This window comes from Pleurodeles waltl, chromosome 7, assembly GCF_031143425.1.
Source record: "Pleurodeles waltl isolate 20211129_DDA chromosome 7, aPleWal1.hap1.20221129, whole genome shotgun sequence".
In the NCBI taxonomy this organism is placed as follows: Eukaryota; Metazoa; Chordata; class Amphibia; order Caudata; family Salamandridae; genus Pleurodeles; species Pleurodeles waltl.
Window position 1 is genome coordinate 510,985,758 of NC_090446.1, and position 23,283 is coordinate 511,009,040.

At 45.7% G+C, this 23,283-nt stretch overlaps 1 protein-coding gene across 1 annotated transcript in view; it reads right to left on the reverse strand.

The window, feature by feature from the left end:
• LOC138304282 (putative DBH-like monooxygenase protein 2) overlaps positions 1-19,338 on the reverse strand; it is a 312,423-nt gene extending 293,085 nt beyond the window's left edge. Inside the window, exon 1 of the mRNA XM_069244214.1 lies at positions 19,040-19,338. Coding sequence (XP_069100315.1) covers positions 19,040-19,306 — 267 coding nt within the window. The 5' untranslated portion in view covers positions 19,307-19,338. The remainder of the gene's footprint in view (positions 1-19,039) is intronic.
• Positions 19,339-23,283: the final 3,945 nt, after the last annotated feature.

Sequence of the window (23,283 nt, forward strand, 5' to 3'; positions counted from 1 at the left end):
GTCTCTGTTTCTGGGGAAACTTTAGATAACGAATGCAAGAGCTCATCCGAGTTCCTCTGCATCTCTCTCGTCACCTTCTGATAAGGAATCGACTGCTGACCGCGCTGGAAGCCTGCAAAACTGCAACAAAGTAGCTAAGACGACTACTGCAACTCTGTAACGCTGATCCTGCCGCCTTCTCGACTGTTTTCCTGCTTGTGCATGCTGTGGGGGTAGTCTGCCTCCTCTCTGCACCAGAAGCTCCAAAGAAATCTCCCGTGGGTCGACGGAATCTTCCCCCTGCAACCGCAGGCACCAAAAACCTGCATTACCGGTACCTTGGGTCTCCTCTCAGCATGACGAGCGAGGTCCCTCGAATCCAGCAACTCTGTCCAAGTGACCCCCACAGTCCAGTGACTCTTCAGTCCAAGTTTGGTGGAGGTAAGTCCTTGCCTCACCTCGCTGGGCTGCATTGCTGGGAACCGCGACTTTTGCAGCTACTCCGGCCTCTGTGCACTTCCGGCGGAAATCCTTTGTGCACAGCCAAGCCTGGGTCCACTGCACTCTAACCTGCATTGCACGACTTTCTAAGTTGGTCTCCGGCGACGTGGGACTCCTTTGTGTATCTTCAGGCGAGCACCGTTTCACGCATCCTTGTAGTGCCTGTTTCTGGCACTTCTCCGGGTGCTACCTGCTCCAGAGAGGGCTCCTTGTCTTGCTCAACGTCCCTTCTCTCTCCTGGTCCAATTTTCGACCTCCTGGTCCCTCCTGGGCCACAGCAGCGTCCAAAAACGCTAACCGCACGATTTGCAGCTAGCAAGGCTTGTTGGCGTTCTTTTGGCGGAAAAACACTTCTGCACGACTCTCCACGGCAAGAGGAATCCGTCCACCAAAGGGGAAGTCTCTAGCACTTTTCGTTCCTGCAGAAACCTTTGCTTCTTCTGTCCAGTAGAAGCTCCTTTGCACCCACAGCTGGCATTTCCTGGGCATATGCCCATCTCCGACTTGCTTGTGACTTTTGGACTTGGTCCCCTTGTTCCACAGGTACCCTAGATTGGAAATCCACAGTTGTAGCATTGTTGGTTTGTGGCTTTCCTGCATTATTCCTCTATCACGACTTCTTTGTCTTTGGGGGAACTTCAGTGCACTTTGCACTCACTTTTCAGGGTCTTGGGGAGGGCTAATTTTCTAACTCTCACTATTTTCTAATAGTCCCAGCGACCCTCTACAAGGTCACATAGGTTTGGGGTCCATTCGTGGTTCGCATTCCACTTTTGGAGTATATGGTTTGTGTTGCCCCTATCCCTATGTGTCCCCATTGAATCCTATTGTAACTATACATTGTTTGCACTGTTTTCTAAGACTATACTGCATATTTTTGGTATTGTGTACATATAACTTGTGTATATTTGCTATCCTCTTACTGAGGGTACACTCTAAGATACTTTGGCATATTGTCATAAAAATAAAGTACCTTTATTTTTAGTATAACTGTGTATTGTGTTTTCTTATGATATTGTGCAAGTGACACTTGTGGTACTGTAGTAGCTTCACACGTCTCCTAGTTCAGCCTAAGCTGCTCTGCTAAGCTACCATTACCTATCAGCCTAAGCTGCTAGACACCCTATACACTAATAAGGGATAACTGGGCCTGGTGCAAGGTGCAAGTACCCCCTGGTACTCACTGCAAGCCAGTCCAGCCTCCTACTTTGGTTGTGCAGCGGTGGGATAAGTGCTTTGAGACTACTTACCACTCTTGTCATTGTACTTTTCATAAAAGAAAAATATACAAAACAAGTTCAGTGTGTGTACACATAGCTAAAAAGTTTTGCATTTCCTCTTTTCACTCTTTTCTAAAGTGCTGAAAAGTACTTCTAAACTTTCAAAAAGTTCTTAAAAGTTTAAAAGTTTTTTTTTTCTGTCTTTCTAAAAAGTTCTGAAAACTTTTTTCTCTTTTTCTATCACTTTAACTCTCTCTAAAAATGTCTGGCACAGGCCAAAATGTTGATCTGTCCAAACTTGCATATGATCACCTTAGCTGGAAAGGAGCAAGGAGTCTCTGCATAGAGAGAGGTTTGAGTGTAGGGAAGAATCCTTCCTTGGAACTGTTAATTAACATGCTTAGAGAACAAGATAAGGTCATAAGTGCCCCATCTGTTGAAAAAGTAGCTAATGGTTCTCAATCTGATCCAGGGACTCCCCCAGGAAAAGGTTCAGGAAAGAAACTTCTTAGCCTGCCCATTACAAGACAGTCTAGCATAGTTGGTACTGAGGTGGAGTCACATCATACAGATGATGTGCTCTCACATTACACTGTCAGCCAAGCTGTTAGGGTGGCCTCTGTAAGGGACAGGTCTCCTTCTGTTCATTCCCATCATACCTCTGTATCTAGAAATGTCCCTCCCACCAGCCCTGATGACAGATTGTTAGAGAGGGAACTCAATAAGTTGAGGGTGGAACAAACCAGACTGAAGCTTAAAAAGCAACAGCTGGATTTGGATAGACAGTCTTTAGAAATAGAGAGGGAAAGACAGAAATTGGGTTTAGAAACCCATGGTGGCAGCAGCAGTATTCCCCATAGTCATCCTGTAAAAGAGCATGATTCCAGGAATCTGCACAAGATAGTTCCCCCTTATAAGGAGGGGGATGACATTAACAAGTGGTTTGCTGCACTTGAGAGGGCCTGTGTTGTACAGGATGTCCCTCAAAGGCAGTGGGCTGCTATCCTATGGCTATCATTTAGTGGAAAAGGTAGGGATAGGCTCCTTTCTGTGAAAGAAAATGATGCTAATAATTTTACAGTTCTTAAGAATGCACTCCTGGATGGTTATGGCTTAACCACTGAACAATACAGGATAAAGTTCAGAGAGACCAAAAAGGAGTCTTCACAAGACTGGGTTGATTTCATTGACCATTCAGTGAAGGCCTTGGAGGGGTGGTTAAATGGCAGTAAGGTTACTGACTTTGAAAGCCTGTATAACTTGATCCTGAGAGAGCATATTCTTAATAATTGTGTGTCTGATTTGTTGCACCAGTACTTGGTGGACTCTGATCTGACCCCTCCCCAAGAATTGGGAAAGAAGGCAGACAAATGGGTCAGAACAAGGGTGAACAGAAAAGTTAATACAGGGGGTGACAAACATGGCAACAAAAAGAAGGATGGTAAGTCTACAGACAAGGGTGGGGACAAATCTAAAAATGAGTCTTCATCAGGCCCACAAAAACACTCTGGTGGGGGTGGTGGGCCCAAATCCTCTTTTAATCAGAACAAGGAAAAGAAACCATGGTGCTATTTTTGTAAAGTTAAAGGCCATTGGGCAACAGATCTCAGTTGCCCAAAGAAAAGCACCAAGCCTCCTACCACTACAACCCCTACTGCTACACCTAGTGTCCCTACTAATAGCAGTGGTGGTGGGAGCAAACCTACTAATAGCCAATCCAAGGGAGTAGCTGGGCTCACTATTGGTAACTTAGTTGGGGTTGGCCTTGTTAGGGAGGCCACAGAGGCTGTGTTAGTCTCTGAGGGGGCTATTGATTTAGCCACCTTAGCTGCTTGTCCCCTTAATATGGATAAGTACAAGCAGCTACCCCTAATAAATGGTGTTGAGGTTCAGGCCTACAGGGACACTGGTGCCAGTGTGACTATGGTCATAGAGAAACTGGTCCACCCTGAACAACACATACTTGGTCACCAGTACCAAGTAACCGATGCTCACAACAACACACTTAGCCACCCCATGGCTGTTGTTAATCTCAACTGGGGGGGGTTACTGGTCCAAAGAAAGTTGTGGTAGCCACAGATTTACCTGTAGACTGTCTACTAGGGACTGATTTGGAGACATCAGCTTGGTCAGATGTGGAGTTGGAGGCCCATGCAGCAATGCTGGGCATTCCAGGGCATATTTTTGTTTTAACCAGGGCTCAGGCCAAAAAGCAAAAAGGACAGGGAAGCTTGGATCCTGGAACAATGGACCAAGTGCTCCCTAAAGCTAGGGCTAGTAGAAGCAAACCACTTCCTACTATCCCTCCCTCTACAGTGGATTCAACTTCAGAGGAAGAAGAATTCCCTCCCTGTGCAGAACCTACACCAGAGGAGCTTGAAGCAGATACTGCTGAGCTTTTGGGTGAAGGGGGGCCTGCCAGAGAGGAGCTGAGTGTGGCACAGCAAACCTGTCCCATTTTAGAGGGTCTAAGACAGCAAGCTGTCAAACAGGCTAATGGGGATGTCAGTGACTCTCACAGAGTTTACTGGGAGGACAACCTCTTGTACACTGAGCATAGGGATCCTAAACCTGGAGCTGCCAGGAGATTAGTGATTCCTCAGGAGAACAGAAAGTTCCTCCTAACTCTGGCACACGACATTCCCCTAGCTGGGCATCTAGGACAAATGAAAACTTGGGACAGGCTTGTTCCCTTGTTTCATTGGCCTAGGATGTCTGAGGACACAAAAGATTTTTGTAAGTCCTGTGAAACCTGTCAAGCCAGTGGCAAGACAGGTGGCACCCCAAAGGCACCCCTTATTCCACTGCCTGTGGTTGGGGTTCACTTTGAAAGGGTAGGGGTTGACATAGTTGGCCCCCTTGACCCTCCTACTGCTTCAGGCAATAGATTCATCTTGGTGGTAGTGGACCATGCCACAAGATATCCTGAAGCTATTCCTTTAAGGACCACTACAGCTCCTGCAGTGGCAAAGGCCCTCTTGGGAATATTTTCCAGGATGGGCTTCCCAAAGGAAGTAGTATCAGACAGGGGAAGCAATTTCATGTCTGCATACTTAAAGGCCATGTGGAAGGAGTGTGGTGTAACTTATAAGTTCACAACACCCTATCATCCACAAACAAATGGACTGGTGGAGAGATTTAACAAAACTCTCAAAGGCATGATTATGGGTCTCCCTGAAAAACTCCGCAGGAGATGGGATATCCTTCTACCATGCCTCCTTTTTGCCTACAGGGAGGTACCCCAGAAAGGAGTGGGCTTCACCCCCTTTGAACTTCTTTTTGGACACCCTGTTAGGGGTCCACTCACACTTGTAAAGGAGGGTTGGGAACAACCTTTAAAAGCTCCTAAGCAGGATATTGTGGATTATGTACTTGGCCTCAGATCAAGGATGGCTGAGTGTAGGAGGCTGGACTGGCTTGTAGTGAGTACCAAGGGGTACTTGCACCTTGCACCAGGCCCAGTTATCCCTTATTAGTGTATAGGGTGTCTAGCAGCATAGGCTGATAGATAATGGTAGCTTAGCAGAGCAGCTTAGGCTGAACTAGGAGACGTGTGAAGCTACTACAGTACCACAAGTGTCACTTGCACAATATCATAAGAAAACACAATACACAGTTATACTAAAAATGAAGGTACTTTATTTTTATGACAATATGCCAAAGTATCTTAGAGTGTACCCTCAGTGAGAGGATAGGAAATATACACAAGATATATGTACACAATACCAAAAGTATGCAGTATAGTCTTAGAAAACAATGCAAACAATGTATAGTTACAATAGGATGCAATGGGGAAACATAGGGATAGGGGCAAACACAAACCATATACTCCAAAAGTGGAATGCGAACCACGAATGGACCCCAAACCTATGTTACCTTGTAGAGGGTCGCTGGGACTATTAGAAAATAGTGAGAGTTAGAAAAATAACCCTCCCCAAGGCCCTGAAAAGTGAGTGCAAAGTGCACTAAAGTTCCCCCAAAGTCGTGATAGAGGAATAATGCAGGAAAGACACAAACCAACCATGCAACAACGGTGGATTTCCAATCTAGGGTACCTGTGGAACAAGGGGACCAAGTCCAAAAGTCACAAGCAAGTCGGAGATGGGCATATGCCCAGGAAATGCCAGCTGTGGGTGCAAAGAAGCTTCTACTGGACAGAAGAAGCTGAGGTTTCTGTAGGAACGAAAAGGGCTAGAGACTTTCCCTTTGGTGGACGGATCCCTCTCACCGTGGAGAGTCGTGCAGAAGTGTTTTCCCGCCGAAAGAACGCCAACAAGCCTTGCTAGCTGCAAATCGTGCAGTTAGCGTTTTTGGACGCTGCTGTGGCCCAGGAGGGACCAGGAGGTCGCAAATTGGACCAGGAGGTAGAGGAGACGTCGAGCAAGACAAGGAGCCCTCTCAGCAGAAGGTAGCGCCCGGAGAAGTGCCAGAAACAGGCACTACGAGGATGCGTGAAACAGTGCTCACCCGAAGTTACACAAAGGAGTCCCACGTCGCCGGAGACCAACTTAGAAAGTCGTGCAATTCAGGTTAGAGTGCCGTGGACCCAGGCTTGGCTGTGCACAAGGATTTCCGCCGGAAGTGCACAGGGGCCGGAGTAGCTGCAAAAGTCGCGGTTCCCAGCAATGCAGTCTAGCGAGGTGAGGCAAGGACTTACCTCCACCAAACTTGTACTGTGGGAGTCACTTAGACAGAGTTGCTGGATTCGAGGGACCTCGCTCGTCGTGCTGAGAGGAGACCCAAGGGACCAGTAATGCAGCTTTTTGGTGCCTGCGGTTGCAGGGGGAAGATTCCGTCGACCCACGGGAGATTTCTTCGGAGCTTCTAGTGCAGAGAGGAGGCAGACTACCCCCACAGCATGCACCACCAGGAAAACAGTCAAGAAGGCGGCAGGATCAGCGTTACAGAGTTGCAGTAGTCGTCTTAGCTACTTTGTTGCAGTTTTGCAGGCTTCCAGCGCGGTCAGCAGTCGATTCCTTGGCAGAAGGTGAAGAGAGAGATGCAGAGGAACTCGGATGAGCTCTTGCATTCGTTATCTAAAGTTTCCCCAGAGACAGAGACCCTAAATAGCCAGAAAAGAGGGTTTGGCTACCTAGGAGAGAGGATAGGCTAGCAACACCTGAAGGAGCCTATCAGAAGGAGTCTCTGACATCACCTGGTGGCACTGGCCACTCAGAGCAGTCCAGTGTGCCAGCAGCACCTCTGTTTCCAAGATGGCAGAGGTCTGGAGCACACTGGAGGAGCTCTGGACACCTCCCAGGGGAGGTGCAGGTCAGGGGAGTGGTCACTTCCCTTTCCTTTGTCCAGTTTCGCGCCAGAGCAGGGCTAAGGGGTCCCCTGAACCGGTGTAGACTGGCTTATGCAGAATTGGGCACATCTGTGCCCAAGAAAGCATTTCCAGAGGCTGGGGGAGGCTACCCCTCCCCTGCCTTCACACCATTTTCCAAAGGGAGAGGGTGTAACACCCTCTCTCAGAGGAAGTCCTTTGTTCTGTCATCCTGGGACAAGCCTGGCTTGACCCCAGGAGGGCAGAAACCTGTCTGAGGGGTTGGCAGCAGCAGCAGCTGCAGTGAAACCCCAGGAAAGGCAGTTTGGCAGTACCAGGGTCTGTGCTACAGACCACTGGGATCATGGGATTGTGCCAACTATGCCAGGATGGCATAGAGGGGGCAATTCCATGATCATAGACATGTTACATGGCCATGTTCGGAGTTACCATTGTGAAGCTACATATAGGTAGTGACCTATATGTAGTGCACGCATGTAATGGTGTCCCCGCACTCACAAAGTCCGGGGAATTGGCCCTGAACAATGTGGGGGCACCTTGGCTAGTGCCAGGGTGCCCTCACACTAAGTAACTTTGCACCTAACCTTTACCAGGTAAAGGTTAGACATATAGGTGACTTATAAGTTACTTAAGTGCAGTGTAAAATGGCTGTGAAATAACGTGGACGTTATTTCACTCAGGCTGCAGTGGCAGGCCTGTGTAAGAATTGTCAGAGCTCCCTATGGGTGGCAAAAGAATTGTTGCAGCCCATAGGGATCTCCTGGAACCCCAATACCCTGGGTACCTCAGTACCATATACTAGGGAATTATAAGGGTGTTCCAGTAAGCCAATGTAAATTGGTAAAATTGGTCACTAGCCTGTTAGTGACAATTTGAAAGAAATGAGAGAGCATAACCACTGAGGTTCTGATTAGCAGAGCCTCAGTGAGACAGTTAGTCACTACACAGGTAACACATTCAGGCACACTTATGAGCACTGGGGCCCTGGAGAACAGGGTCCCAGTGACACATACAACTAAAACAACATATATACAGTGAAAAATGGGGGTAACATGCCAGGCAAGATGGTACTTTCTTACACTTTCCATTTCACAGATGTGGGTCCCACTGTGTGACCCCTGCTATATTACCTCATGGACTAGAGCTGTGTTACATCGGTATGTTGACAATACAATCGACATTGCTACATTAAATAGTTATTGCAAATACACTTTTGTGAAAGCACAGACTGACTCCAGCATGTTTTGTGATTCAAGGGTGTTTATTTCAGTGGAAAATAGTGGAGGGGGTTGTAAAATGGGCATGGGTGATGGTGGAGAATTGTCCATGGCAGAGTCCAGTCTATTTGTTTCACAGGTGCATTGTCCAAAGGGGCATAGGAAGTGGAGCTAGGGCAGTTGATGGATGGACAGGGTGACGAAGTGGGACAGAAGGATGACATTCAGGGGGTCTCATTTCCTGGCGGGGGTCTTGACATTGTTCTCTGTCTTTGTCCTGGATCTCAGGGACCCTTTTGCGAGGTGGTTCTCCTTCTGCAGGGGGTGGGGTGCTGGTGTTGTGGTCCTGTGGCGGTGCCTCCTGTCGACTAGTGCTGGCAGAGGTGGTGGGCTTTTCATCATCCAGGCTAGTGTCATGGGCCCCTTCTTGTTCCACAGTGTCCCTTCTGGTGTTCACAAGGTCCTTCAGCACCTCTACAATGGTGACCAGGGTGGTGTTGATAGACTTAAGTTCCTCCCTGATCCCCAGATAATGTTCCTCCTGCAGCCGCTGGGTCTCCTGAAACTTGGCCAGTACCATTGCCATCGTCTCCTGGGAATGATGGTATGCTCCCATGATGTTGGAGAGGGCCTCGTAGAGAGTGGTTCCCTGGGCCTGTCCTCCCCCTGTCGCACAGCAGTCCTCCCAGTTCCCCTGTTTTCCTGTGCCTCTGTCCCCTAAACCGTGTGCCCACTGCCACTGCCTCCAGGTCCCTGATTTTCTTGGGGTGGTGGGTTTGTCTGGGTTCCCTGTAGTGGTGGACACAGTGCTGCTTGACGTGTCCTGGGGACAGAGGGATGGGCCCGCTGGGTGGGTGCTGTGCTGGTGCTTCCGGAGGGGGGAGGCTCTGTGGTGGCTTGTGCCAGTGTCAGGGGAACCGACTGTCCCGAGGTCCCAGATGGGGCGGGCTGGTCATCTTGATCCAGTTGGACAGAGCTGCTGTCATCACTGTTGGCCTCTTCTGTGGGGGGAGTGGATATGTCTGGAACTTCCTGTCCGGTGACGTTGGGTAGGGGTCCTGCAGGGGTGTAAAGGCATGATTATTGCATGTGTGTGTGCCATCGTGTGCAATGGGTGTGTGACTCAGTACTCCAGTGCATGCATTCTTCTGTAGGACCTTGTGTGATAATAGGTTTGGGGTCTGTGTGGGTATCTGTAGTGGACATGCTTTGGTGATGGGTGTCCATGCTTTGGTGCTGCATGCAGGGCTTGGTGTTGGGATGTGTGGGTTGTGATAGTGGGACATTTGTGAGGTGTTGGAGTGATGGGGGTGAGAGTGAGGGTGGGGTATGTGATAGCATGCAGGTAGGGTGGGGGATGTAATAGTTAAGATTTGACTTACCAGAGTCCATTCCTCTTGCTACTCCTGCAAGGCCCTCATGATGCAGAATAGCCAAGACCTGCTCTTCCCATGTTAGTAGTGGGGGAGGAGGTGGGGGTCAGCTGCCAGTCCTCTGTACTGCAATCTGGTGTCTTGAGACCACGGAACGCACCTTCCCCTGTAGGTTGTTCCACCTCTTCCTGATGTCATCCCGTGTTCTTGGATGCTGTCCCACTGCGTTGACCCTGTCTACGATTCTGCGCCATAGCTCCATCTTCCTAGCTATGGAGGTGTGCTGCACGTGTGATCCGAATAGCTGTGGCTCTACCCGGACGATTTCCTCCACCATGACCCTGAGCTCCTTCTCAGAGAACCTGGGGTGTCTTTGCGGTGCCACGGTGTGGTGTGGGTGATGTGTGAGGTGGTGTGTGTTGTGATGTGTGAGGGGATGTGTTTGTGTGTGTTGTCTGAGGTGCGTGGATGTTGTGTGAGTGATGGTGTTGTGTGCCTGTGGATGCTAGTGCTGTTTCTGATGGTGTCTCTCTCTGGGCTTCTTTCTCAATTTTTTTCGTAGGAGTTTGTGGGTGATGTGGGTGTGTGTTTTATATTGTATTGAGTGTATGAGAGTGGTGTGTGTATGTGTATCAGGTGTGTGTATTTCGAATTGTCCAATGTGGTTGTGTTTTGTTAGTGTGTGTGTATTTTGAGCGCATCGGTGTGTACCGCTAATGGAATACCGCAGTTCAACGACTGCTGCGTGGATACGTGTGTCGTAATAGTGTGGGCGTATTCCTGTTGCCGTGATGGTGGAGGTTTTGTTATCGCCAGTTTATCACTGACCTTTGGTGTGGCAGACTTGTGTGGGTGTCTGGATTTTGGCGGATTCCAGGCTGTGGGTCGTAATAGCTGTAGCGGTATTCCGCCACCGTCGCGGTTTGTTGGTGGTCTTCTGCACGGCGGTAAGCGTGATTTACCGCCAATGTTGTAATGAGGGCCATCGTCCAGGATCCTTGCTGAAGTCCTGGCAAACAGGTTTGCAAAAGTGATATGGTCCCAGGTTCTCCAGGACCAAAAAACGCTTTATGCTGGAGAGTAGTACTCATTTCACTGGCTCAGGCATCCTAAAACAGCAATAGCACCAAGGGATTCTCAAGAATGCAGAGCCTTGGTATCCATGAGCAGGCATTCAACTCAATTCACTGGCCCTTCATGTTCTGCTGTTGGAGCACATGCACTTGGGGACCTGCATAGATATGTGTCAACACTTTATTCTGAGCTGTAGACAAAGGTAAGGGTAAACAGAGAGTTGTCCCCTATATTTGACAAGTTGGGTACAGATCATGGCTGCCCCTTCTCACAGCTTCGATATACACCAGTGACCAAACCACTTATAGAGTGGACTAGACCTGATGCACATCTGAGGGGCTTCTGGTGGGATGGGCCTTTAGAAGATCGAATATCATTATATGCTGATGATGTTTTAGTATATATTAGTGGTCCGGAATCCTCTCTGCCACGTCTGATGCAGAAACTCCGTATTTATGGAGAGGCCTCAGGCCTGATGGTCATCTAGACCAACTCAATATATGTACCGGTATCAGGAAAGCAGGAGAATATAAGGGAGACAACTATCAATGGGCCGAGGAACACTTTAAATATCTCGGTATGCCCAAAAACACAAGTCTGACAGGTGCATGGGACCTAAAATTTGCTCTGGTTGTCCGTGTGTGGAGTGATATGGAGGCGTGGGGCAGGCTCCCTACTCACTGTAGCAGATAGAGATGGATTTGTTAAAATTATTTCCCTTCCTTTCCTTCTGTACCTTCTCTAAGCCTTTCTCTACAAAATGCCAATGGCATTTTTCCAAACACTACAATCTGCAATTATGCGTTTCTTGTGGGAATGGTGTCCTCCAAGGATAGCATTTCGTAAATGTATAGTAAATCCATATGAATGGGAACAGGGGATTACAGATGTCATGTTATATTACTGGGCAAGCCACTTAGCACTAACAAATGACTGGCTGTTCACAGACCACACAGATCCTGTGATAGCCTCAGAACTGATGAACGTAGAACACTATGGCATATTTAACTGACTACATGGTCTTACTGAAGACACCATCAATTCTCCTGTAATGCTGACAAATGTATCATGTTACCATCATGCGCTTTAGCGGATTAAATGGAATGGGGTGCTGACAGGGGAAGCCCAGTTATGGCATGGCAACTGGTTGAGACATACGTTGGGTCTGGAGAGATTCAGATCATGGGACTTTATAAGAAGCTTTAAAATGGGGGATATCTGGGAGGGAAATAATATACACATCTTTACACGACTTCACAAGATCTAAAATGTCAATAGAATGCAATGTTATTGATGCCTGCAACTGTGCCATGCAGTCAAAGCATATCAAGAGAAGCAATGCAGACTCTCCCTGAAAGCAACTCGTTAGAAGCCAAGATTACCAGGCTAGAGTTGGGTGGTGAGGGGATTTCTCAAATGTATCATACACTTGTTAATATTAGGTCCAACCCTATGTAAACATTAAGGGAAAATTGGGAACAAGACATTGGCCAGCTAGGGGAGAACATTGGGCGGAGGCACAGATGGCCTCCAGAGTATCAGCAATTTCTATGGGGATGAGGGTAAATCAACTCAGACACCTCCATCAGGTACATTACAGTCCCTCAAGATGACATAAAATGAAACACAACCTAGACCACATTGCCTTAGATGCAAGGTAGGTATTGGGACATTTTATCACATGGTATGGGATGGCTCCATCATCCAGCAATACTGCGGGCGCATATGTAATATCGTAACTCAAGGGACAGGGAGACTGGTTCTACTAGAGCCCAAAATGGTTCAATTAGGTTTTATTGGCGAATGGGGTATCAGGAGAACCACCAGGCCCTTGGAGCAATTGTCTTGCTTATTACTAACAGAGATAGCGCACATCATTGGAGGTCAGAATTCGGCCCTGTCGCAAGTGAGTGGGCGCAAGGAAGGGACTACTGCACTAAAGCAGAAGTATATGTGCATAAACTGAGGGAGTGTCTATAGAAAGATGCTGAAGTGTGAGGCGATTGGTATAAATACTCAACCAATGTACATATATGAGAAATTCGTGGGTATTGTTATATCCCGGGACGCATGCAATGGAGTGGTCATGGGTGCTGCATCTTTTTCTTTTGGTATACGTAATTGTTAACTATTGAGTTATGTTATCTAAAATGATTAAAATAGTTATAAAAAAGAGATTCAAGTCAGATTTCTTTGTCATCGTTTCTCTGCTTCTGGCATTAACTGCTTAACTGTCTCCATCACATAACATATTTCCTAATCCAGAACATTGGACTGAGGCAAAACATCCGTCAAACCGCCGTCTAAATTGTCTCTTATCTGCTTCTCTGCATGGCTGGGCTGCCATATGGAACATAGGGAAAAACCCCAGTAGGCTGAGAGCAGGGGCTGCTTTCAGGGCTGGATTGCCTTGAGGATCACACAGTTTTCTTAGATGCACACAATTAGTTTTCTGCTGAAAAGAAATAATGTGCTTAGGTGTTCTACTAGACCTCAAAATACTGGAATATTTAGAGGAATTGTATTCATAACTGTATGTTAAAAACCCAAGGTTTTTAGCCAACACATTTAAACATTGTGCTGTTAAATGAATCAGTTCACCTGCATGCCATTCGTTTTAAAAGCAGGGCTCAGTTTCAAACGTCTCCTGAGTAACGCAATTATTTGGTAAATTATGAGCAATCCAACATCCTATTTTGAAAAAAAATCTTTTCTTAACCACCGTCCTTTGATCAAAATCTGTAAATGTCTGTGAAGGCCATATAACCACATCTTGCCATCCCTCCACTGTAATCTCTCTACCCCTCCTTCTTCACTCACCTTGGACCTGCTCATCCTGATGCCAGCTCATCATTCCTCTGAACATCTACACTCCCTTTGATAAACCTGGAAACAGTCAGCTTCCCAATAATTCTGACACCATGAAGGCTCCAGGGAATACCCAGTACTGGCAAATTCGAAATTTCCTGTCCTCTCACACTCAAAATAAAAATCTCTTCACTTCATCCAACATACCCTTTAATGCCTTCAGTGTCAGCAGCCTCTTTAGTTCCTCCCAGCCCTCTTTCCCGTGCCCAACATTCCAAAATGGTTTACCTCATCACCCTTGAGAAAAGTCCGTGGGCTCATTCTTTTCTGACCAAGTCTTATTCAGTCCTCAGAAATGTACTAGAAAGCTTCTTCTGCCTTGTGTGGCACGAAGGTAACCTCCACATGGCATGTAACCTTGTGGGACAGTCTGTCCAGTCACCCTTAGACAAGATGTCATCCTGGTGATGCACTGCCTGCTCTGACTTTAACTCTACCTGCATGATAAAATGTGAAATCATAAAGGTGAACTGGTACATGATGAAACGCTGCCTCTATGCCAATCTTTTCCATCTCTGCTCCCAGCCTGCATACTTGTGCCAATGCCAGGACTGCATCCACGAGGGTACGCGGCATTAACCAATTCTCCTGCTCATTGAAATTACTCTTTGATTCATCTGCTAGCTAAAACAGTTTACCTAACAGACTGCTCCCATTTCACTTTCTTAGAGACCGAGCCCTTGGTGATACAATGAACTGGCAGGCTACCAAAATAAATTGTTTTTTAAATATTGTGATACAAAACTATCAAGCAAAGAAATTGAAAACCAATATATGTATATACAAAGTAAGCGTTATATAGATTTACTGTAATTAACTCCACATATCTTTCTTGATAATGTATATATCTTAAAAGTTTGTAGATATGGGGATAAGAAGAGTAAATCTGTACCTACCAATGCGTACTTATGTCCACAACATTTTGGTTGTGGATACGTTTGCAACAACATTCTTGTATATCAGTAGTTTGGTAGTTCATAATCTGACAATCATACAATTTCGAATGACAGTTTGTCTGAGGGTGCAGCTAATTCCATAATCACTCCAGCATGTCTTTAGCTAGTTTCAAACTATCTACCCACCCTGCCCTTCTAGACTCATTGTAATTAAACCTCAATCTCCCATCAAGACCATTTTACAATATGCCACATCCCTGTTTTCAGTCATGTACATAACTTCTCAAGAGTAACAGGTTTAGGAGCCTCAACCCACAGATCTTGCCATCACTCTCTTATCCCTTCCCTTCTCAGCAATATTCCTAGCTGGCCAGGGCATTGACTGACTGGATGTCTAGTCCCACACTTTATTTGCTCTTGTCTAAAAGTGCAAGTTCCTCACTCTCGCAAACATATTCTTTTGTTAAGGACTCAGTAGATATTTCCCTGTTCACATTATCCTCTAAATTCATCCCGCATGCCAACTTGGACAAAGTGCTACAGAAAATACTAGTAGGGAATGCCACTGATCATGCGCGGTGATCATTGTAAAGTGTTGTGGCCATACATTGCGGTTAAAGTTTCATGTCTATCTCAGACCATATTACTTCCTGATATTCGTCCTGTGCTAAACTGATTGTCCTACTCACGTCATTCCATTGAACATGTCCATTAGTATACTTGAAAAATGAGACCTGCCCTCCTGGATAGCATTTGCATTAAAATGGCTTATGTTTAACATTTGACTGACCTCGCTTTACCACTCCCTCGCTGTCATAAAGCCCATTTTCTGAAGAATTCACCTCAGCCTTCATTTCACTTTGACTGTCCATATTCACAACTTTACCAGCCTCTCTGTTTCTGAAGATCCCTCCCTTGAGGCTCCTGCTACATCCTGTGCTTTGACTTCCTAACGTTTTGATATCACAATTCTTATACACACCTAGCTCCCAGGGTAACTCAACCATGAATGACCTTCAGTCAGCCCTGACGAATGCCGCAGTCAGAGGGAACTCCTTTAGCAATTCCAAGTTGGAGCTCATTCGCTTTGGTACCTATGGCATGGACACATTTCTTGCTCTTTCACTTCTGGAGTTAAAATATAGAGGCTACCCCAAATGTCAAGAATCTAGTAGTCATGTTCGACAGAGACCTGACTCCCCAGCACACAGTCAGGGACAGTAACCATCAACTCACAATTTCATTAACCTAAAGCTAGTTTATCACCTCACACACTTTAGGCCTACAATACCCCTACTTTCCCAATAAATAATAGTCGACATGCTTGGTGCTACATTAAACTCTGAATTATAGTAATTTCACATGACTTACAGTTATTCAGGTCAGCCACCAGCAGAGGGCACAGAATGTTGTAGTCTGGCTAATTTCTGGACTGAGAAAATGTTGTCATGTTGGAACATCAGGAACATCAGGAAGTTCCTTCACTGATCACCAGAAAGATCAAATCCGGTTTAAGCTCCCAATGCCTCTCTGACATGATCTCTTTGTACTGTCACTTGAGAAATCTCGGAGGTCAGGTTAAAGTTTTTCTGAAAACTCTGCGACTTAAACTCAAATCCAGAGTAGGCATGGCCTTTTCAGTGAAAGACCCAGTATATTGGCACTCTCTTCGATAACTCGCTCAAGCAACTCTCACCAGGCTTCAAAAAAGCATCAACACCTACTTATTTTAGAGTAATTGTGAAAACCAATGTCAAAAGACCTTGATATAGTGTCTGCACAACACGTCATTGTGGATATATGTTATTTTGTGGTGTAGTTTTGCTAAATTGATTTCTTAATCTACCTTGCAAAGTGTGCCATTGCTTTTTCAGGCTATGCTATAGAATTGCATGTTCATTTATTTGTTGGGAACTATTTCCATTGTTATTAATTATCTACACCAAGCGTGAAGAGATCAGACTTCTAATACATAGTCTGCCACCCCTAAGCGGACGAGCTTAAACTCTACCTAAACTTATACATCAAAGGAAGGCCATGCCCAAAGATAGAAAGCTACATAAGTTCCTCAAACTCTTTGGATTCAACATTAGGCCAATGTACAAACCTGATTTGTATTCAGTACATTCATCGTCTACTTCAACCACCCTTGACATAACCCCGATTCTGTTCATCAAACACTGTCCTGTACTGTCCCAACAACTCACATCTCAAATGTGACAGTGCTCAACCCTGGCCTGCTAGGTATCAAGCTCCTTGCTTCTTGCTGTAGAAAGATCGATCCTGGAAAAGACAATTTAGGACTTCCTCTCCACCACCCTGAGATTACCACACTGACTTTCCTTCACTGCCCACGACGTATTGGAGAACCTCTGACACACCCACAAAAAAATCCACATGAAATCCTAGGGTAGCCGCAAAATAAATAACACACCCTTGAATAACACACTGAATGGGAACCTCCCAGTCTCCTGGGAACCCCAAAGCTCTTCTATCCTGAATCCACTGTGCATTCTATCGGCTCAGCAGGAATGGCCTTAAAGCAATTCAGTGAACTGGTTAGTATACCATTCACCCACACACTCAATGGATTTTTTTAGTACGTTTTATCAACATACGACTAGGCCCTGGAATCATCCCAGGCGAACTGAGAGAGAGCTAACAACAAGCAATCTGCCCCAAAGGTCAATGTGTCCACCTCTATTAACGAAGGAAAGGCGCATTGAGGAATGGACGAAATTCCAGGAAGGGAATAGCTTGATGGTATTCCTTGCTTCTGAAAAGAATGGCTGCTCCTACTATCGGTCACTGATAGGAAGGGTTAGTCAGGGAGAATCGCCTGGTGTACAAGAAGCCCTGTACTACCGTGGAAATGCCTGAGCACAAGACTGATGGAAAAGAAAATAAGGTTATTGGTTGGGTTTACAGCAGTTACTGACCCCATCGCAATTGCACGGGAACACTGCAGATCCTTTTTCTTTAATTTAAAGATTTTCCCGGGGAAACTCCGAGGGCGGAAAGAGGAGTCACCTGGGCAATTAGACCCGGCATTACTCATTGCCCAGTAACTCCTCATTTTTAAGGGGAAGCTGAGGATCTCATTCCCTGGAGTCACCCCTATCCACAGTATTGGTAACTCCGTTGGGGCGGAGTAACTGGGTGGGATACAGGGGTAATCAGAATGTGTCCTCTCATGATAGTTTAAAGATACCAACCTACAAGTAGTCATCTGTGCCCCATTAAATCGGGGCACAATGGAATGGAAGGGACTTGTTAGGGAACACACTTACAAAGCGTGGTCCGCTGAAAGACATCCATACTTGGCCATGGACCTCAAAGAAATATGAACATGTTCTTTCAGGATGAAATGCTGCATGACCTAAATTAGTGGCTGCCTGTCCCTTCTCCTGCCACCCCAAAGTTGGCTGACATCGATCACCCTCATGTTTGGGACACAGGTATTCTTAATACCTGGCCACATGCTAGAAAAACTAAGGTGGTCACGGCAAAGCATAGCTCCTCGGTGCCAGACTGTGCCTGGGTGTGTTGAGCAGCATTAAAATAGAGATCTAGGAGAGCCAGTGGCCAGACTGACAAAAAAACAAGGAAAACTAAAAATTGCAGAACAGGTCCTAAGTGGAAATTAAAAGTATCCCCTTAAGATAAGTATGACAGTAGCAGTCCCATATTGCATTGCAATCACAGCAAGTCTCTTTCACCGTAATTCATGGTACATTACAAATTTCGAAATATATTCCCTAAATGCTAGGGTTTTTTAAAAACAGTGCTCTTAATGAGCGGCATAATATTTCCTTATAAACACACACATGATTTCCTACTGTGGAGACTAATGGCCCTGGCCACCATGCTAGACTTGGAAGTGCTGGAGTATACCACGGATTTCTCCTCAGTACTGAGGTTATCCTTGTAATCCCCTTTGTTTAATGTAGCATTTTCTATACACTGATTTACACACGTATGATTCATTGCCTCTGAATGTATGTGTGATGTAAACTGCTCCAACACTCTACGCTGGTAAGAGAGGCGCTACAAAACAAATGGAATACATGTGAGAAAGGAGCTATGGAGATATGAGAGGCACTGTTAGAGGGTGATGGCGAGGGAATCACCAAAGAGCCCCAATAAAGATTGCTCTATCCTGGTGCACTGTAAAATCATCATCTACTATGTTTTAAAAACTAGAACAATTGAATGATGAATGTGTTCTGGAATGTGCCATTTTGCCATTTTTTCCCCGCAATTTTTATTGGCGGTGGAGAACCTCCTAAATCCCATTGTAGTTGTCAGGTTCACTTGCTATATAGCCTACTAGTGCTGGTCTGAAAAAATTTGCCAGGGCTGCTTTGGGTTCCCAGCCGGCCCTGAAGATTATTCAAATAGAGGAATGTTTTTAGAGGACACACATCTTCAAACATATTAGTGCATCACAACCTTTGAGGCAGCACAAACATTGGTAGACTGGAATCCCCAAATTCTGTCCTTTAGGAGAATTGTCTCTATGAATCTATAGCTTAAAAAAGTCATGTTTACATTGACAGGCTTGTTCACGTCATCCTTAAGTTTCACCCAGAAATAATTGCTTGCCGCAGATCCATCCACCTACCGAAAAGTAGACCGTCTTGTTGGGTAACACTCCGCCTATGACAATGTCAGCACCATCCATTCCTCCGTTGGGACTGAGGCCAAATCCCAACCACCCTGTGGTGGGCACCAGCATCTCAAAGACGATCACCTGTGTGGAGCGGTCGAAGTCCCAGCTCAGGAGGATGGTCCCATTCTTGACCAGCGCCTTGGAGAACCTCAGCTCCATGGGAGGCTGTGAGCAGACCAACGGTAGTATGCTGCAGACAACAACCCATGGGTTCCTCATCCTGGCAAGTGTGTCACCAGGTAAACCACGTCTCCTGGTCAACCTGTTGAAAGCCTGGAACTTTCCAGGAGGGTGAACTTAAGTATGCTGCATGAACTATCTCGGAATTTTCTTCACACGTGACATTCAGCAGCATTGTCTTGTAAGTATCTGATGACGCCTGGTAGAATCTCTTCCCACACAGATTCATTTCAGTCAGCTTTGTCTTACAAACAAAGAAGTACGTGTGAAGGCGCAGGGGAATGCCATATAATCTTTTATTCCATGTTCAAAGCAGTTCTAGCAAAGTTGCATGAACGCACAACGTGAACACAAAAGGGAGTTTTTTTTTTTAAAGCAATAAAAGGCCTGAGAATAAGTACATTCAACAGACCATGGCTGTGTTACATGTGGAGACATTACAGGTGCCCCTTGTCACAGTAGTGGTGTAGTGAAACCTGACGGAGCTCTGTGTTTGTTGTGGGGGAATGTGGGAGGGGGTTCTACTTCATGAAGTCCACGATAGGTCAGATGGTTGAAAAGGCACCCATTATGTTTACATTGTATGCGTTACTCAGCTGTACAGTTTCACTCCCTCACTGCACACAGCCGTGTCCTCGTTACATTCTGGTTTGTAATCTGATCTCTGAACCGGACCCCACACTCGTGCCTTGTAGGCCTCATATTTGAGATGCTCCAAACTCCTAAAGTTGCCGTCTGAGGTGATTTTGAATGGCTCGACCGCACTTGTTCTACAGTTTCCAGTCCACCAGATTTCAGCTGTTGGACCGTCTTTTCACCTGTCCCCGGGGACTGCAGGCAACCTCTATAAAACATTAATGAAAAAGATAAAAGTGCCACCAGTCCATTTTTTATCAGTACGTAATGGACACCTTACAAACCCTTTCATCAGGGTTGTGTCCTGACCTAGGGACGTAAAGTAAGCCAGCGTATTGAACAACACCCCCTTTCACCCCAGACTCGGCAGGCAATCAAAGTAACAAGGACGCACTAAGAGTGTCGTCAATTCACAAGTTTGCACAGAGAATAACCCATATGTGCAAACAGTTTACTTCTTAGAGTTTTTGTTCAAAGATACGGGATTTACGTAGAAAGAGTGAGTAACATTTGTGGTAATACCAAAAGAGCAGGGGCGACAGTAAAAATCACTTAAAGTTATATTCTTTAGTTTCTTTAGTATAGGCAAGAAAACTGGTCTAGAAAACACACCTTGTACTTAATGCGCGATCTGTGTATGGCTAAATCGTGGCGATTTATACAGCAGACAATACAAAAAGGAACTATTATTTGGTCCTCAATCAGGGTTGTTCATTATGCCTCTACTAAATTGCATTGCTTTTATAAACCCTAAAATAAAAAAATAAAAGTTTGAATTAACCTTGCAGAACATACTGAACTATTTAACAGGATACGAATTTGTGATCAGAAGGTACCACTCAAACAAATTCATGAACCCACTGAACTACCTTACTAGGATCCAAAATGGTGACCTGTTGATTCTATGCAAAAAGTCTGCACATGGCAGACTTACTGCTTAGAGTAGTTCATCATATTTCTAACCTGGGACCAGTAGATCATTAACTTATATCCGCAGCATGGCATTACTTAGCTGAGTTATCTTGCCGGCATTAAACACAGAGAAGTACTGGATAAACACAGATCTCGCCAGCTGATGTCTTAATGCCTTTAACTACTTTACCAGCTGATACACTCGAATAACAGATAGGGCTAGTAAGATACCTCATTGACTTACTGTCCTACTGTGGTAAACTGAAGGCAAAGAAAGATTACAGATTTAATTAGAATTGTGGCAAAATCAGCTTTTCATTCTTCTCTGAATAAAATAAGTGACACTGACTTGGGCAATAACTCCTTCCAACAAGTGGATGACTGTGAAATAACGATGTATCTTTATGTGTGTCTATGTTTACAACTATATTTGTATATACTATGTGTGAAAAAAGGTTGCTGCAGTTGATGTGTCGGTGTCATGGGCAAGGCTAGAATTTCACTTGAAGTAAGTGGTTTGTCTTCAGCCTGCTAACATATATGTAAGAAATTATGTTATTGGTTGAGGGGCAGTGGAATGCCCTAATCAAGCAACAACCACAATCCTTGTCAAGGTGAACCACAAAAGTCACTAAATTAACCTGTGCGTAACTCTCAGGTAGCTAAGCACAAATGCAGTCAGGCTTAACTTGGAGGCAATGTGTAAAGTATTTATGCAGCACACAAACGGTGATAAAGTGAAAACACAATACAAGAAACATCCCAAAACAATTTATAAAACTAGTGTATATTTTAATAAATAAAATTATACCAGAATGATAAAAAATTCTATCAGAAATGGAGCTATGCAAAGGTTTTAGTAAATAGAGTGCCTTCATGCACAATGCGCCACTCGCGGTCATCTGCTCATGCTAGACTGGATGAAGGTCCCAAGTTCAGGCTGACCATGATATAGAGTGGGTCAGATGCAGGGACCAGGTTAGATCCACTGAAAGAGTTACCTTCTCAAGACCAGCATGAAGAGTTTTGTTTGTGGTGGAGCAGGCTGCGAGAAGCAGGGAGAACGTTGTGAATGATTTTCACTGCAGTACGAATAGCTGGCTGGGCAGCACGGGCTGTTGTTGTTGTAGTGTGAAGATCTGGTCTCTGACTTGTTTCGACCCATTTCAACTTAGGGCCTCCTCAGAGCAATGATCTGGAAACGGCTTTGTTTTCCTTAGTTATGTTCAAATCGGGATATATTGATTTATACACACAGCTATCAATTCCAGTTATGCAACAGTTGACTGGGGCTTCTGCAAGTGCCTTAGTTGGAATCATTGGGCTGCCTGTAGGAGGCTGGACTGGCTTGTAGTGAGTACCAAGGGGTACTTGCACCTTGCACCAGGCCCAGTTATCCCTTATCAGTGTATAGGGTGTCTAGCAGCTTAGGCTGATAGATAATGGTAGCTTAGCAAAGCAGCTCAGGCTGAACTAGGAGACGTGTGAAGCTACTACAGTACCACTTAGTGTCATATGCACAATATCATAAGAAAACACAATACACAGTTATACTAAAAATAAAGGTACTTTATTTTTATGACAATATGCCAAAGTATCTTAGAGTGTACCCTCAGTGAGAGGATAGGAAATATACACAAGATATATATACACAATAGCAAAAATATGCAGTATAGTCTTAGAAAACAGTGCAAACAATGTATAGTTACAATAGGATGCAATGGGGAAACATAGGGATAGGGGCAACACAAACCATAAACTCCAGAAGTGGAATGCGAACCACGAATGGACCCCAAACCTATGTGACCTTGTAGAGGGTCGCTGGGACTATTAGAAAATAGTGAGAGTTAGCAAAATAACCCTCCCCAAGACCCTGAAAAGTGAGTGCAAAGTGCACTAAAGTTCCCCTAAGGACAAAATAGTCGTGTTAGAGGGAAAATGCAAGGAAAACACAAATCAGCAATGCAACAACGATGGATTCCTGACTGAGGGTACCTGTGGAACAAGGGGACCAAGTCCAAAAGTCACAAGCAGCTCGGAGATGGGCAGATGCCCAAGAAATGCCAGCGGTTGGTGCAAAGAAGCTCTTACTAGGCGGAAGAACTGTGAATACTGCAAGAACAACAAGGGCTAGAGACTTCCCCTTTGGAGGATGGATCCCCCACGCCTTGGAGAGTCGTGCAGAAGTGTTTTCCCGCCGGATGGACGCCAACAAGCCTTGCTACATGCAAATCGTGCGTTTGGCGTTTTTGGACGCTGCTGGGGCCCAGGAGGGACCAGGAGGTCGCAAATTGGACCTGCAGAGAGAGGGGACGTCGAGCAAGACAAAGAGCCCTCACTGAAGCAGGTAGCACCCGGAGAAGTGCCAGAAATAGGCACTACGAGGATGCGTGAAACGGTGCTCGCCGAAGTTGCACAAAGGAGTCCCACGTCGCCGGAGACCAACTTAGAAAGTCGTGCAATGCAGG